We start from the raw sequence: 18539 nt of genomic DNA, 5'->3' as shown, positions 1-18539 counted from the left end.
GCTTTTCGGTGGTTTATAGAAATATATCAGTGATTTAAAACTGGTTATTTCACTGTTTGAAACAGTGAAATTACCACTTTGATAATTTCACTGTTTTTGAATTTAAGCCCCTTACGTTGTTTCAGTGCGATACCAGCGTGCACAGTACTAGGTACCAACTTAATGACGTGACGTCGTAAATGACGTCACGTTGTATTATTATTTGGCGCGCTTTTCATTCAGTATTAGGTTTAATGTCTTTTTAAAACGTTTCTTTGCATAAAATAAAAAGAAAATTTGTTTAGTTAAGTGTAAGATCGGAATATATTTCACCTTGTGAACACCAAAAGTTCATATTTCACTCGTGGCTGCGCCACTCGTGAAATATACCTTTTGGTGCTCACTCGGTGAAATATATTCCGATCTTACACTGAACTAAACAAATATCCTCTATTTAATGTTAATTAAACTGTATCACAGCGCATGACCATAGTAGGCGATGACACACTGGTGAAACATGATGGCACAATAGTAAAGACGCCATAGTATGATCATGTCATCGTTTTTTCATCATCGTAACATGGCATTTACACCAGCGTGTTATCAAAGACGTAGCCTCTGTATTACAAGTTAGGGTAAAATAAAAAAACTCATGATTTTCCAAATAGAACAAGTACAGGACTAGTAATAAATGGCATTTATTTAACCATCTAAACATTGGGCGATTAGGGCCTATGAACAACCAGGTTGGTTTGACACTAATAAGAATAAATATTTTTTTAAATAGCTACCATCGGTCATACTTTAAAGAAAAACCTTTTTCTTATTAGCCCTTTATAACATTTCGTATAAGTCTTTATAGCTATAACAAAAATAAATACCATTTATTAAGTATTAGAATAAATTAACATATCAAATAGAAATAAAGAAAACAGCATACATTTAGCTGCTTTATTAGCTTTTTGATAGACTTAAAATTGCTTGAATGAAATATTGTCAGTTAACAAATCATAATTTAAGGCACAGCTTAAATTGAAACTAAAGCCATGATTATGCCTATTAACTGTACAATAACTAAGGTTTATAAGATAAAGGTATGTTCCTGACTTATAATTAGTGAGTTTTTCCTTGAACAAGTGGTAATGTTCTTGTTTACTGATTTTCCCTTTTGTGGTGCAGTTAAATGTTTTGTATGCAAACTTTGAAAGCGCACATATTTTGAATAAAGTTGTACAATGAAATGTGATTTTATATCAAGCAGTTATTGTAGCTTAAAAATTCACTGTACACAGACACAGTATATCTACATTTCTTTTTGTTGAATACATCCAAATAAAAAATATGTTGATCTTAACAATTTTGTTTCAGTTTGTTTTAGTTTTGATATTTACAACCAGTACATTATGTATGATAACTATTCATTAAATTAAAAAGAAAGAAAAAAAAGAAAGGAAAAAAACTGCCATCCGCTAGTTTTGAACTCCGACAGTCATCAACAACATCCACTAGGTCAGAGAGAGTCTGTTACTACAGGTGCTTTAAAAATTAATTCTAATACCGTTAAAACAACTATCTGTCGTTATTCCCTCATTCAAAATCAATAATTTCAACTTTCTTCGTCGAAAACTAAAGATATTATAATATACAAAAGATGAATAATACAAACATTTTATTTTCCCATCTACATCGCCGAAAATGGTTGACAGGAAAGCAATTGTCTACTTTCAGTTTAAAGTGTGAGTTAACTCCCTTGAATTGTGAATTCAAATAAGAAAAATAGTGTGCATTTATATTCTTTCTTGTCTTTAGACAAAAGGAATAGATAGAAATGAAGAATGTGATATAAACTTTCGATTTCACTTATCAATAAAACACGAAAAAATGTTTTCCACACTTGAATGTCATTCTTTCTAATCTATCATATTTTCGGACAGGAAATTTTCGGATATGATCTAAATAATACAGTTACTAAATGCTATAAATCAGTTGTTATCAAAGGTTATTGTTTTCTATTAAGGTCTTCATGTCAGGAATATTTTTGATTAAATATTTTTATACAAATGCATTGGCAAATATGCATGGTAAATGACATGTACTTTCTAGATATGAAAATACCTTTTACTGTAATATTTTGCCATTTTTAGATAGATAATAAGTCATTTTTTGAGAAACTTGTATGATTTTATTTTGTTCTCATAAAATTACAGGGCTAAAATGCTCCGTTAGTGACCCTTGTCCTTTGGCGTTCTCCTAAAATTCGGCAATGTTTTGGTTTTCCTTTCAGAGGTGAAGGTGTACGGAAGCGTAAAAGGGACACTATATCAAACATTCTCATTTGGGAAATGTGATCCAAAAAAGGCTCATATCGAACCGGCTATGACCAGTCATACATTGAAAATGCTTTTAATGAAGTAAAACTGACACACAGTCTCTATTCAAAGAGAGTCAAGCCTTCCGGTGTTCCTAAATTAGCTCTGAAGGACAGAGTGTATGGTATTGTTTATGTTTATAATGCAAAGCCAGGTCGAACCCAGCTGTTTTCAAAATAGTAAGAGTCTGTTATTGTTAGTCAATCAAATACAATGGCTGAAATTAGGTATTCCCGAACAGAGACTATAAATCTGACATCTGACTATGCTGTAAATTTGAGACTCAGATACAGAGAACACCCACTAAATTTGCGTTTGCTTTACAAGTTCATAAATAGGTTTTCTGAACTCAAAGTTAAAACGAACAAAAAGTCTTGAAACAGCTAGAGCTAGAAGTGCTACGAGACAAGACATCAGCATTTACCACAATGATCTGAATAAAAGTTTAGTAGAAAATAACATTTCTTTAGGGATTCTTACTTTCTCTTTTTTAAATATAATATAAATGCAAATCTATTTACACCTTCTAAAATTGTGACTGCTGTAGTAAACAAAGCTCAAGTTGTAACTTATTGTTTATCTAAAACTGTAACTGTGACGGTGGTGTAAATGCTATGGGTAATCAGGTGCCACCATTTGTCATATTTCCAGGCAAGAGAATGCTACCTTAATATCTTTAAGGTGCCTCTGCAGAAGCATTTTGAGTTTTATGAGAAGCAGGACGCTGGTACACTGATTAACTGTTCTTCCAGGACATGAAAAATACACTGTAATAACACCAGTTCTGTTCTGTATGATGCACATAAAATAGATAAATACAGAATCCCTAAAGAAAGCCCAACACGGCAAAATTGAAAATGTTGCAGGCTCGGTTTGATTGGACGGTACTGGAAAGTGCAAGTTACCGTCCACGCCCCCTAGCACTGGCTTAAGCAGAATTCAACATTTAACATGAACTGGTAAAATTTAGAATTTTGAAACATCCGCAGATGTGTTCATATGGCGGTTATCATGGAACCTTCAATGTGACACGGTAGTGCCATTCCATGAAAAGCGGCATATGGTCCCCAAGTAAAAAAATGCGTGTGCCCTAAACGAGAAAACAATGGGCGGAACTAAATAAAATGGAATTTTGAAAGGGGATCTGAGGTTATGAAGCCTGCGTATCACAGATAAGACGTCAAAAGACAAATTTAAAAAGCAGGCAACATATCCTAAGGGTGATTCAACATTATTCAAGTAGGAATATTGGAACCACCCAACTAGAAAGTGCCAAAAAGTTGAAACTAAAAATACCACAAGCACAACAATAATGTCGTGCTGAACGATCTAAAAGTCATACCTCATTTTCTCTTATTGATTAAGACAAAAAAATCATATCATCCTTTTTGTTTTACAACCACACTGTACTCATTTGCTAGAGTCTTGAGACATCAAAATGCTACGGACCCTTTGATGTTTCATGGAACTCTACATGTCACAGCTTCATGAGGGAATCTGAAGAGCGATAAGAAGTTAATGATGTTTGTATACTTGCATTCAAAGTATACACAAGCACACTGACACCAGCAAATATCCAGGCAGCTGTCGAGAAGAGAGATGCACCCTTTTAATCAAGATGTGTTGAATGATTCTGATTTAGCGCCATCTTTAAGTTTCCCCTTCCAGAACAAATGAAAAGCAAAATGTGTCTTTGTCGTTGCATTCATTGAACGCCGCCTTTCCTTGTTGATCTTGTTTATCATATTTTCTCCACCAGAAAAATCCCCCAGTAAAGAATTTGGGCGTGTACATATCATTTAATCAATTGATAAGTCATTGAAGATTTAAGTTGCTCGCCTTTAAATTTGATAACAAAAGAACAGAACTATGACATTATGACTTCTAAATTTGATATATGTATAATTTTGTAATAAAGTCAGTTTTATATTTTTCTAAAAAAAAAGATAAAGAAAGAGGCATTCGCCATGTACAAAAAAAATCACGCAATATATGTGATAATTCACAGCACAAGAAGTCCTGACCTACCCTCTGCTTAAATTATTCATGAAGAAATAAATGTACATTTGTAAAAAAAGGTACATAACGAATATATAAAGCGAAGCATTCAATACTTTGTTCTGCTGCAACGATATTAACTTCATAACGATATTAAACTTCAAAGGTCTACGTAGATTATCTGTTGTCATTTTGAGAATCCAGTACTTGATACAATTTTCTATTGCAAATCAGTGGCAAACGACCCAAATCTCCCTGGATATAGGTACTAGGAATCGAGCAGTTTACGTTCAATGCATTTTCCATAGAACTTGTACCGCATGCAACATCTTACGGGGTTTATATATCTCAGTTAATTAGATTCGCAAGAGCTTGTAGCAACGTAAAGGATTTTAACGAGTGAAATATTGTCATTACCGGTAAGCTACTCAAACAGGGCTACCGCTATTATAAATTACGTAAATATTGTACAAAATTTTACAATCGTAACTTTGATTTAATTTCAAAATTCAATAGTGATCTAAAAACTCTTCTGCGACAAGGCCAGCCTGATTTTTACGGGGATGTTGTTTACAAACTTCGTGAGAGCTTGGGTCATTGTAATTTTTCTGTTGTCTTTTCTAAAATTATTAAACGTTTTATAAAAAGGGGTTCTGACCCTACTATTTTAAAATATGATAAACAAGATCAACAAGGAAAGGCGGCGTTCACTGAACGCAACCCCCATATGACCCAGCAACAAGAACCAACGGCAAGGACATACCGCATGCTTAGTGTTCAACCCATTTACAGTTGGACGCTACGCTTTCCTCTTTTGATTATATCTGACGGACCAAGTGGGAGACTCTATGATGGACAGTTCTTAAAGCCCTTTGGAACTGAATTGCCTTAATGTTCGTCTTTTGTCTTGCTTCGTCGGGCCCTTGTAGGTGATTTTCTTGTTGCTCTGTCTTCCTTTAAGACATTGAGTACTTTTGTTATGGTCATTGGGTTAACCTTTATATGTTTCTACATGATCATTTTGGTGTTTTACTTATTCACCCTTTTGTAACCATAACAACTGTTAGAATTTCATTTGGCGGGGATTCATTTTATTTACACTGTCTCGTTTATAGGAACATGGTGGGGCTAAGAGCGAGGTTTGGTGCACCATTAACCGGTTTAAACTCCCCAGCAGCATTTATGCTGCTGACCGTTCCAAGGCGGCGCCCTTCTGTGTTCCTCAGATGTTTGTCTATGTTGTTTTATACTGTTTTGGTGACACTTTTGTGTCTCTTGTTGTTTTCTCGTCTACGGTAAGTATCTTCCCCCTTGCCCCCAGTTTTTATTTATCCCCCCCTTCCCCGGGTCTCATGTCCCCTTCCCCTGTGCCTGTATGGGATAACCGCCGTATGAACACATCTGCGGATGTTTCTAAATTCAAAATTTTACTATTTCATGTTTATATGTTGAATTCTGCTTAAGCCGGTGCTAGGGGGCGTGGACGGTAACTTGCACTTTCCAGTACCGTCCATGAACAGGCTCAATCAAACCGAGCCTGCAACATTTTCAATATTGCCGTGTTGGGCTTTCTTTAGGGATTCTGTATTTATCTATTTTAATATTCAATCATTTATTTGTTTTCTTTTAGTTCCGTATCAGTTACTAATTATTTATTCTTATGTAGCGGTTTACCTGCCCGTGCCCTGCCTTGTCCTGTTTTTGTTTGGGGTCCTCCTGGGCTCCTTGCCACTGGCTCGGGTGGGGGCTGCGTTCATTGAATGCCGCCTTTCCTTGTTGATCTTGTTTATCATATTCTGTTACAATGTCGATATCTTTTTTTGCTTCATATGGAAATTAAAATCTGACCTATATGACAATATAGATTGTATCATCAAGTAAAATATGTACATGTACAATAATTAATATAATTACCATACCAGTAGCCATCTATATCAAGAAACGCCTGACGTTTAGTGAAAAGCGTTGCAAAATAAATGCGCATTACATGTATTCTTGAAAATGGACCAACACTTAATTAAATGTTACAACAAACTCGAAAGAATAAAGAATATTTCAGTCTCTTTCATCTAAAGCTAAAAATAACACAAAACAACAACAACAAAATTAAAGACAAATTTGAATTACGGTTTTACTATGTATTCAACCAAGATTTTGCTTTTAAATTACATTGCCTTAAGCAGATAAAGAGGTCATATTATCAAATAAAGTTCAATAAAGAATAAGCCAGTGTTGACTTTCGTAGAAAGTGCCGTTCGGTTAGGTCAATAAGTAGATTGCTTAACTTTGAATCGGGCGACCCAGGTTCGTTTCCCCGATCTTGCAGGCCACTTTTGTTGTGACCGATCTACGGTCATTCGCATTGTACATCTGCTCCGGCATGTACACAAGTTATCAATTCATTGTGACAGTGGAGGCAAGTAGAACATGTACTGGGAAACTGCTTGACAGTCTGTCCAGTAACGATGCGGTTGCTGAGCTGAGCTCTGGTACATTTAATGTGGCTTACTGTCGTAATCCGGAGTGGAAACTACCAACCACCACCACCACTTCCTAATATTTGCTTATTTTGTAAAAAGTTAAACAGTACTTCAAAATTTAATGATCTTGATTTTTGTTAATTAATCGATTGACACTCCTAAAATGGCCAAAGTATTTTGTGACATAAATGATAAAATAGATAAATACAGAATCCCTAAAGAAAGCCCAACACGGCAAAATTGAAAATGTTGCAGGCTCGGTTTGATTGAGCCTGTTCATGGTCGGTACTGGAAAGTGCAAGTTACCGTCCACGCCCCCTAGCACCGGCTTAAGCAGAATTCAACATTTAAACATGAAATAGTAAAATTTTGAATTTAGAAACATCCGCAGATGTGTTCATACGGCGGTTATCATGGAACCTTCAATGTGACACTTCCGTGCCATTCCATGAAAAGCGGCGTATGGTCCCCAAGTAATAAAAAGCGTGTGCCCTAAACGAGAAAACAATGGGCGGAACTAAATAAAATGGAATTTTGAAAGGGGATCAGAGGTTATGAAGCCTGCGTATCACAGATAAGACGTCAAAAGACAAATTTAAAAAGCAGGCTACATATCCTAAGGGTGATTCAACATTATTCAAGTAGGAATATTGGAACCACCCAACTAGAAAATGCCGAAAAGTTGAAACTAAAAATACCACAAGCACAACAATAATGTCGTGCTGAACGATCTTCAAGGATCGAAAATATAACATCATTGATTAAATGTACGGGGAGACTTTTTACAGCCGCCACACGGCACAAATAACACGGATGTGATCATAAAATAGATAAATACAGAATCCCTAAAGAAAGCCCAACACGGCAAAATTGAAAATGTTGCAGGCTCGGTTTGATTGAGCCTGTTCATGGTCGGTACTGGAAAGTGCAAGTTACCGTCCACGCCCCCTAGCACCGGCTTAAGCAGAATTCAACATTTAAACATGAAATAGTAAAATTTTGAATTTAGAAACATCCGCAGATGTGTTCATACGGCGGTTATCATGGAACCTTCAATGTGACACTTCCGTGCCATTCCATGAAAAGCGGCGTATGGTCCCCAAGTAATAAAAAGCGTGTGCCCTAAACTCTACCTTTAAAATCGATACAATCTTTTTATACCCCCGCACAACAAAGTTGTAAGGGGGTATACTGGAATCAACTTGTCCGTCCGTCCGTCCGGCCGTCCGTCCGTTTTTTCTTGTCCGCCCAATAACTTAAGATTCCTTTGACCCTTAGTCTTCATATTTGGCATGGAGGTTAGTCATGATTAGTAGATGACACCTATTGATCTTGAGGTCACCAGGTCAAGGTCACATGGGCCTTGACTTCAAAAAGCTTGTCCGCCAAATAACTTAAGATTCCTTTGACCCATAGTCTTCATATTTGGCATTGAGGTTAGTCATGATTAGTAGATGACCCCTATTGACTTTGAGGTCACCGGGTCAAAGGTCAAGGTCACAGGGGCCTTGACTTCAAAAAGCTTGTCCGACCAATAACTTAAGATTCCTTTGACCCACAGTTTTCATATTTGGCATGGAGGCTAGTCATGATAAGTAGATGTCCCCTTTTGACTTTGAGGTCACCAGGGCAAAGGTCAAGGTCACAGGGGCCTTGACTTCAAAAAGCTTGTCCGCCCAATAACTTAAGATTCCTTTGACCCACAGTCTTCATATTTGGCATGGAGCTTAGTCATGATTAGTAGATGACCCCTATTGACTTTGAGGTCACCAGGTCAAAGTCACAGGGGCCTTGACTTCAAAAAGCTTGTCCGCCCTATAACTTAAGATTCCTTTGACCCACATTCTTCATATTTTGCATGCAGGTTAGTCATAATTAGTAGTTGACCCCTATTGATTTTGAGGTCACCAGGTCAAAGGTCACAGGGGCCTTGACTTCAAAAAGCTTGTCCGCCCAATAATTTAAGATTCCTATGACCCACAGTCTTCATATTTGGAGTGGAGGTTAGTCATAATTAGTAGATGACCCCTTTTGATTTTGAGGTCACTGGATCAAAGGTCAAGGTCATAGGGATTTTGACTTCAAAAAGTTTGTCCACCCATTAACTTAAGATTCCTTTGACCCACAGTCTTCATATTTGGCATGGATGTTGATCATGACTATAAGGTGACCCCTATTGATTTTGAGGTCACTGGGTCAAAGGTCAAGGTCACAGGGACCTTGACAAAAAAAGCTTTTTTTCTCAATTGCTAAAGAATTCCTGTCCGCAATGTATTGATTTTGACATTTTCACATTTGAAGCATTTAGAATACATAACTTAGCAATGCACTGGCTTAGTAACCTCAGATTTGACAGGGAGGTTGTCCTTGAGCTCTAAATGGCCACTGTTGATTCTGACAAAGTGGTATGCGGGGGTATTCACGCCATGATAGTGGCAGTTCTAGTTTACACCTGTTATACCAAGTAATAGAAAGAGCATCGAAACACGAGGCTATCTGATTTGTACGAGGGGCGTAGCCCCCGAGTATTAATCAGATTGCCGAGTGTTTTGATGTTCTTTCTCTTTTGTATCGTAGTCACACGTTCCCTGTTACATCACAATATGAAACCCCAGAAAAAAGGAACCAATGAACGAGCATCTGAATATGATATTTCTGTCGCTTTCCCTGTCCCTGCCGTCACAATAAGTAAACCCCAGCAAAAATGAACCAATCAAACGACATGCTCCGGAGTGCGGGTAACTAACCTGCACTCCAGTTAACGCACTGTGCATGTATATGTATACGATTTAACTCTGACACATTTTCAACAGAAAGGTCCCCAAACTATGATACAACCAATATTAATGACTTACTTGGGCTCCTTGCCTTTGGTTCTTGTTGCTGGGTCATATGGGGGTTGCGTTCATTGAACGCTGCCTTTCCTTGTTGATCTTGTTTATCACATTTTACTTTAAATTCATAACGGTAACAGAACATTGTAACAAGTTATTAACTTGCGAATTCAATCAAAGTGCTATAAGAACTGTAAGCGAAAAGCACCGAAAATATTATGCAAAAACATAATCATAAGAAGACGCTAACTTTACATATTGTCATGGTGTAAATAGTAAGTATAACTCTAAAGAAAGGGAAAATGGCAGCGTGATTTCGATTGGTTCTAATCAACAAGATCCTATTTAGTGTTCATGGCAGACATACCGTTAAAAATTATAACGCATATCAGAGGATGTTTCTTGATTCAAAATTTTACTATTTCATGTTTAAATGTTGAATTCTGCTTAAGCCGGTGCTAGGGGGCGTGAACGGTAACTTGCACTTTCCAGTACCGTCCATGAACAGGCTCAATCAAACCGAGCCTGCAACATTTTCAATTTTGCCGTGTTGGGCTTTCTTTAAGGATTCTGTATTTATCTTTTTTATGATCACATCCGTTTTATTTGTGCCGTGTGGCGGCTGTAAAAAGTCTCCCCGTACATTTAATCAATGATGTTATATTTTCGATCCTTGAAGATCGTTCAGCACGACATTATTGTTGTGCTTGTGGTATTTTTAGTTTCAACTTTTCGGCATTTTCTAGTTGGGTGGTTCCAATATTCCTACTTGAATAATGTTGAATCACTCTTAGGATATGTTGCCTGCTTTTTAAATTTGTCTATTGACGTCTTATCTGTGATACGCAGGCTTCATAACCTCTGATCCCCATTCCAAATTCCATTTTATTTAGTTCCGCCCATTGTTTTCTCGTTTAGGGCACACGCTTTTTATTTCTTGGGGACCATATGCCGCTTTTCATGGAATGGCACGGAATTAAGTGTCACATTGAAGGTTCCATGATAACCGCCGTATGAACACATCTGCGGATGTTTCTAAATTCAAAATTTTACTATTTCATGTTTAAATGTTGAATTATGCTTAAGCCGGTGCTAGGGGGCGTGGACGGTAACTTGCAATTTCCAGTACCGTCAATGAACAGGCTCAATCAAACCGGCAACATTTTCAATTTTGCCGTGTTGGGTTTTCTTTAGGGATTCTGTATTTATCTATTTTTTGGGCTTTCTTCAGGGATTCTGTATTTATCTATTTAATAAAACGAACTCTTGAAATTTTAGTACATCACTGCGGATCTTCATATTACTATCAACAACAATTCTATTCTCACGAAAATTGATGATAAAAGAGATGACTTTGACTTTTGTATAGTTAATTATGCACATTTAGATGGAGACATACCCCATGCAACATCTTAAGGGGTATATGTTTCTCAGTTAATTAGATTCGCTAGAGCTTGTAGCAACGAAAAGGATTTCAACGAGCGGAATATTTTTATTACCAGCAAGCTTCTAAAACAGGGCTTCCGCTATCATAAATTACGGAAATATTTTACTAAATTTTACAATCGTAATTTTGATTTAATTTCAAAATTCAATAGGATTTAAAAACTCTTGCGACAAGGGATTAGCCAGCCTAGTTTTTATGGCGATGTGATTTACAAACTTCCTAAGATTTTGGGTCATGGTAATTTTTCTGCTGTTTTTACTAAAATCATTAAACGTTTTATAAAAAGAGGTTATGACCCTACTATTTTAAGACATACTGCATGCTTAGTGATCAACCCTTTTACAGTTGGACACTACGCTTTCCTCTTTTGATTACATCTGACGGACCAAGTGAGGACTCTATGATGGACTGTTCTTAAAGCCCTTTGGGACTGAATTGTTTTAATGTTCGTCTTCTGCCTTGCTTCGTCGGGCCCTTGTAGGTGATTTTCTTGTTGCTCTGTCTTCCTTTAGGACATTGAGTACTTTTGTTATGGTCATTGGGTTTACTTTTATATGTTTCTACATGATCATTTTGGTGTTTTACTTATTTAGCCTTTTGTAACCATAACAACTATTAGAATTTCACTTGGCGGGGATTCATTTTATTTACACTGTGTCGTTTATAGGAACATGGTGGGGCTAAGAGCGAGGTTTGGTGCACCATTAACCGGTTTAAACTCCCCAGCAGTCATTTTTATGCTGCTGACCGTTCCAAGGCGGCGCCCCTCTGTGTTTCTCAGATGTATGTCTATTTTGCTTCATACTGTTTTGGTGACACTTTTTTGTGTCCCTTGTTGTTTTCTCGTCTACGGTAAGTATCTTCCCCCTTGTCCCTATCTTTTATTTCTTTGATTACCGCCCGTCCCCCGGTCTCCCATGTGCCCTTTGACTTTCTGGGCCTGTTCGATCATTTATTTGTTTTCTTTGAATTCCTTATCAGTTACAAATTATGTATCATTTTATTGATTTAACTGTCCGTGCCCTGTCCTGTTTTTTGTTTTGTTTGTTTTCATTTTTAAGGAAAATAAAAAAAATTCCTCACCACAGAAATACAAACTTGTACAGCATACACCGGTACATGTTATTAATTATAATGTTAAAACTGTATAACTGTAATGTAATACTTATAGAATAATCCGTTGATTTAATTTTTTCAAACAGCATTTACATAGTATATTTAAACAAATCTCTATATAATTATACGTAATTCTATATTCATTCAGATTATGTAATTGCTCAAAAATAAATTAAATGATTTTTTTTAAATTTTGTAACAGTTAAGATTTGAAGAGGAGCATTGATGAACATAAAAAAGGTTTATACGATGAATGATCATATGATCATAATAAGGATTTATAAGAAAAAAATTATAATGAGGATTAATTATGTAGATGATCATAACGGGAAATCATCTTATGGATGAACAAAAGGAGAATTTATCCTATTGACGATTATTGGAAAGATTTATCCTATGAATAGCCTCAATGAGGGTTTATCCCATGGATATGGATAAGGAGGGTTCATTCTACGGATGACCATAGGATAAAGAGGGTTTATTCTATGAATTATCATCCATTGAAATTCATCCTATGAGTGATCATAAGGAGAATTTTTCCAGTGGATGATCACAAGGAAAGTTTATCATAAAAATGATTTGTCCTTTGAATGGTCATCAGGATGATTTATCAATTGGCAACTGATCATTCATGCTTGAAAACCTTAAATGTCTCTTTTTGATTATTGTACGTTATGAAATACCGTATAAGTGCTTATTTCCGCGGACATAATATTCTGCCATTTTTGTTAAAATAAGGGGTTTTAAATTTCTGCGTATCTTATTTCTGCGGTGTCATCATTCTCGCATTGATGTTTTTATTCCTGCGTTTTAATTTAGATATTTTTACAAAGTAACCCATACAAACAGACAACATTTCAAGATTTGTTGATGTAACATGTACATTACTTCCGATAAACATGCAGACGTCTTATAATGTGTTTCATCATAATCATCATGTATCGGTATACAACTGTTAATAAACAAAAATCGACAACATGCAATGACAACAAATAATTGTAATTCTGCATGTGTATAAATATTTAGTGTGAAAAATAAACAATGGTAAAATTGCAGGTAAACACAAGATATTGTACAAATACAAAAGGGTATCTTTATTGCACCTGTCACACTATAACAGTTTTATTTTACAAAAAAAAATCAAGCTTAGGGTGAGCGAAAATCATACAAACATGATATTTATTTAAACAGAAAGAACAAGTCAAGTAACTTTTTTTCTAATATTTTATTCATGACAGATATACATGTATATAAAAGCCGATAACAGTACAGGGTAAAGTTATTATACAGTACCGGTAGTGGACATATTCCGACATAGACATATAGGAAGGCTTAATTAGTCCCCTACCGGTTTACCGGAGGGGACTTTAGGTTTACCCTCCGTCCGTCTGTCCGTCTGTCAGTCCGTCCTACCACAAAACTGGATCCCGCGATAACTTGAAAAGTACTGAAAATATTTTTATGAAACTTGGTATATGGATAGATGGCAGTATGGAGATTATGCACGTCTTTTTCTTTTCTTCCTATGTTGAAAATTCTGGTTGCTATGGCAACAAATAGGCTGAAAATATGGCATATTTTACACATAAACTGGATCCAGTGATAACGCAAAAAGTACTGGAAATATTTTTATGAAACTTGACATATGGGTAGATGGCAGTCTTGAGATTATGCACGTCTTTTCTTTTCTTCCTATGTTGAAAATTCTGGTTGCTATGGCAACAAATAGGCTGAAAATATGGCAAATTTTACACATAAACTGGATCCAGTGATAAAGCAAAAAGTACTGGAAATATTTTTATGAAACTTGACATATGGGTAGATGGCTGTCTTGAAATTATGCACGTCTTTTTCTTTTCTTCCTATGTTGAAAATTCCTGTTGCTATGGCAACACATAGACTGAAAATATGGCAAATTTTACACATAAACTGGATCCAGTGATAAAGCAAAAAGTACTGGAAATATTTTTATGAAACTTGACATATGGGTAGATGGCTGTCTTGAAATTATGCACGTCTTTTCCTTTTCTTCCTATGTTGAAAATTCCTGTTGCTATGGCAACACATAGACTGAAAATATGGCAAATTTTACACATAAACTGAATCCAGTGATAACTCAAAAAGTACTGGAAATATTTTTATGAAACTTGACATATGGGTAGATGGCAGTCTTGAGATTATGCATGTCTTATCTGTTCTTTCTATTTTGAAAAAATATCAGTTGCCTTGGCAACAAATAGGCTTAAAACATGGCAAATATAACAATATTTGTGATTAGTCAAAAAGAGCTGAACATTTTTATGAAATTGCATCTTTAATTCAAGAGTTATCTCCTGTTTAAGAATTTTGCTTTTAAAATGTTATATTTTGGTAACAGGGATGTTTCAAATATTAACTGTAGAGTGTCCTTCAGTCCGTCTGTCTGTCTGTTCATAAAAACTGTTTCCTGTGATCACTTTTAAAGAACTTTTCCAACAAATTTACTTAAAATAGAGAAAAATTGAAACATTAGTTAATGGCCCTTCAGAATGTTGATGGGGTTCTAACCGGTAGGGGACTTATGGATTGCTTGCAATACTATGATAATTGCTTGTTTTCTGCGGTTTTTAAATCTGCAGTGTCGTTACGAACCGCAGAAAAAGCAGAAATAAAGTTCCCGCAGAAAAAAAGTACTTATACAGTAAAAAATTTAAAAAACGAAAAAAATAATAGTATTGGTTTATCACAGTCAAGTAAACTGATTCAACATGTATTAATTGTTCAGAAAATACGTTATGATAAATAGTGCTCAAGTCTGTATTCATGCAATTATCTATGATGATATTGTTCAAGTCGTGCCAAGAATAAATATTTTAAGTTTTAATAATTGATACTGGCTTTTTAACGGACTAAAATGATGTTGCTGTCAAATTGATTGATTGCATAACGCACAATAATATAGAATTTACGACGATATTATTTATGAGTGCATTTATATTCATTGCGGACGGAATGCCTGATTGTATAGCAAGAAAGATAAACAATCAATCACGGTATCAATCAAATACTCGCACGTCCATAGACAAGGAAAAAATAATGAAGTAACAAATTAGTTTCATGTATGTTAATTAAAAATATCGGGCGAACTCCTACACATGATGCTACTGTAACGCAACTGGAACAGCGTTACGTCATTGTTTACGCTCACGCATTTTTTACTTAAACTAATTCATCTGAATTCTAATGTTCAGTTTGGCTTATAACACTACAGACATCTCTATGTTTTAAGATAAGTTGTTCTTTAAGCATACTAAAAATCAAAACTTTTAAAATCAATATTTAATTGGTTCTGACACTGGAAGAAATATCATAATGGCATTTTGGATTGTGAGTAACATCGTTCTTAATACTCTGATTGGACTCAGTTTAAGTAAAGACTGGACACATTCTGGTGAAACTGTTATGTATAATTTGTCATATGTAACGGAAATACCACAAAGGAATAAACTTGTCACTATACCTCAAATGGTATCCTTTTCAATTTGTAAATTTCATTGTAAAGAACAGAAATGCGTTGCATTTTTAGCTCGACTTTTTTTTTTTTTGAAAAAAAAAGTAGAGGTATTGTTATAGTCAGGTCGGCGTTGCCGTTGCCGTTGCCGTCTCCGTTGCCGTTGCCGTCCGAAAACTTGTACCTGGATCATAACTTTTTTATTTCTTGGTGTATTGTCTTCATACTTGGCCACAACAACCCTTTGGACAAGACCTTTCAGTAGACCACACTAACCTTGACCTTCATCCATAAATGACCTTAACCTTCAAGGTTAAAAGTCCAATTTTTGCTTGTTCATGCTGTTATTGGCTGTTACTTTGTTATTTTTGAATGGATTGTCTTCAAACTTGAACATAATAATCTTCAAGGATATCCCTTAAAAAATAACCAGTCAGACCTTGACATTCACTCATCAATGACCTTGACTTTGAAGGTCAAATTATTGAAATTTTCATTTTTTTGGCTATTATTGGCTGTAACTTTGTTATTTTTGGATGGATTGTCTTCAAACTTGAACATAATAATCTTCAAAGATAACTGTGAAAAAATATACCGAAAGACCTTGACCTTCACTCATTAATGACATTGCCTTTGAAGGTCAAATTATTGAAATTTTCATTGTTTTGGCAGTAACTGACTGTAACTTTGCTATTTTTGAAGGGATAAACTTCATATTATAACAGAACATTCTTAAGGACCAGACCTTGTTGTTTATCAAACCCAAATTTGCTTGGGCTCTTTAATGACCTTGACCTTGAAGGTTATATTACTGAATTTTCTCAGATTGTGCATTTATTGGTGTGTGTGTATGTATAGTATATGTATTATATATATATATATATATATAAATGTGTGTGTGTATATATATACATATATGCAGGTATATATATATATAAATATATATATATATATGCATGTATATATATATATATATATACATATATAGATATATATATATATATCAAATATATATATATATATCAAATATATATATATATATATATATATATATATACATATATACATATATATACATGTATATAATTGCGTCATGTTTTTCTATTTTTAGAAATTGCGTCATGTTTTTCTATTTTTAGAAATTGCGTCATTGTTGCTATTTTTAGAATTTGCGTCATTTTTTTCTATTTTTAGAAATTGCGTCATTGTTGCTATTTTTAGAAATTGCGTCATTTTTTTCTATTTTTAGAAATTGCGTCATTTTTGTTCTATTTTTAGAAATTGCGTCATTTTTGTTCTATTTTTAGAAATTGCGTCATTTTTGTTCTATTTTTAGAAATTGCGTCATTGTTTCTATTTTTAGAAATTGCGTCATTGTTTCTATTTTAAGAAATTGCGTCATTTTTTTCTATTTTTAGAAATTGCGTCATTTTTTTCTATTTTTAGAAATTGTGTCATGTTTTTCTATTGTTAGAAATTGCGTCATTTTTGCTATTTTTAGAAATTGCGTCATTGTTGCTATTTTTAGAAATTGCGTCATTGTTGCTATTTTAGAATTTGTGTCATTTTTTTCTATTTTTAGAAATTGCGTCATTGTTGCTATTTTAGAAATTTCGTCATTTTTGCTATTTTTAGAAATTGCGTCATTGTTGCTATTTTAGAATTTGTGTCATTTTTTTCTATTTTTAGAAATTGCGTCATTGTTGCTATTTTAGAATTTGCGTCATTTTTTCTATTTTTAGAAATTGCGTCATTGTTGCTATTTTTAGAAATTGCGTCATTGTTGCTATTTTTAGAAATTGCGTCATTGTTGCTATTTTTAGAAATTGCGTACTGTTGCTATTTTTAGAAATATGCTTAATGTTTCTATTCATATATATACAAAATATATAAACAAAACTAATGTGACAAGACAGACCAACTAAATTTATAAAAAGGAAACATCAATATATGTTCAAACCTTTCTATGTTTGCGTTTAGAAAAAGTAAAAAGTCGAGCGTTGCCCCCGCCCGGCGGTGGCTCTTGTCTATATTAAAAACAATGAAACGTGCATTTGTAGCGTAGAAGAATTTGCAACTACGGAAGATATTGCAAACTCTGATCAAAACACAGGTATAGTATATGGACTAAAGAAAACCAGAGTTTTGACTTCATATTTACAGGTACGTATTAAATTATTCTTTTGAAACATCACATTTATATTTTAAGGTTTCATCTTTAATATAAGACTGAAAAGTTTATAAATGCCTTAATTTTTCTTTAAAGTCTTAAAAGAACAGTCCATATCAAATTATAAAAGGAAATATTGAACAAAGGTTATAGTAAATTTTAAGGAACGTAAAAAGGTTCCTCATAAGCTTGTGATTTTTTCTCTGTCGTAGACAACCAATGGATTGTACAAGAAAATACACCGCCAACCAGGCGTCTGTTTATCCCTTTATAAAATGGGCTATGCTGAAGATGGTGTCTATGTTATTCAACCGTCTGAAGGTGCAAATATTGACGTGTAGTGTGACATGTCCAATGGTGTATGGAAAGTAATTCAACGCCGCCAAGATGGATCTGTAGACTTTTATAGAGATTGGGATGAATACGTGGATGGATTTGGGACCACAATAGGAGAATACTGGCTTGGTCTTAAATACATAAACATATTAACAACAATTGGCAGTGAACTTTATATAGAAATGGAAACGTTTGAACATGATTATGTTTCACCCGCATCAGCTTTTGCCGAATATTCCACCTTTAAAGTCAATGGCGAAAGTGACGAATACAGGTTGTCAGTATCGGGATATAATGGAAACATAACGGCTGGAAATTAA

The 18539-nt window shown here is 34.7% G+C and overlaps 1 protein-coding gene across 1 annotated transcript; it reads left to right on the top strand.

The window, feature by feature from the left end:
* The first annotated feature begins 18230 nt into the window (after window positions 1-18230).
* LOC132712722 (ficolin-2-like) lies at window positions 18231-18539 on the top strand. The gene has a single exon (XM_060695142.1). The coding sequence runs from the start codon at window positions 18231-18233 to the stop codon at window positions 18537-18539; it is 309 nt and encodes a 102-aa protein (XP_060551125.1).

Source organism: Ruditapes philippinarum, unplaced genomic scaffold, assembly GCF_026571515.1.
Source record: "Ruditapes philippinarum isolate M1 unplaced genomic scaffold, ASM2657151v2 ctg3117_1_1_1_1, whole genome shotgun sequence".
NCBI lineage: Eukaryota > Metazoa > Mollusca > Bivalvia > Venerida > Veneridae > Ruditapes > Ruditapes philippinarum.
The sequence above is the reverse complement of the archived record's forward strand: the minus strand, read 5'-3'. Positions and strand labels throughout refer to the sequence as shown.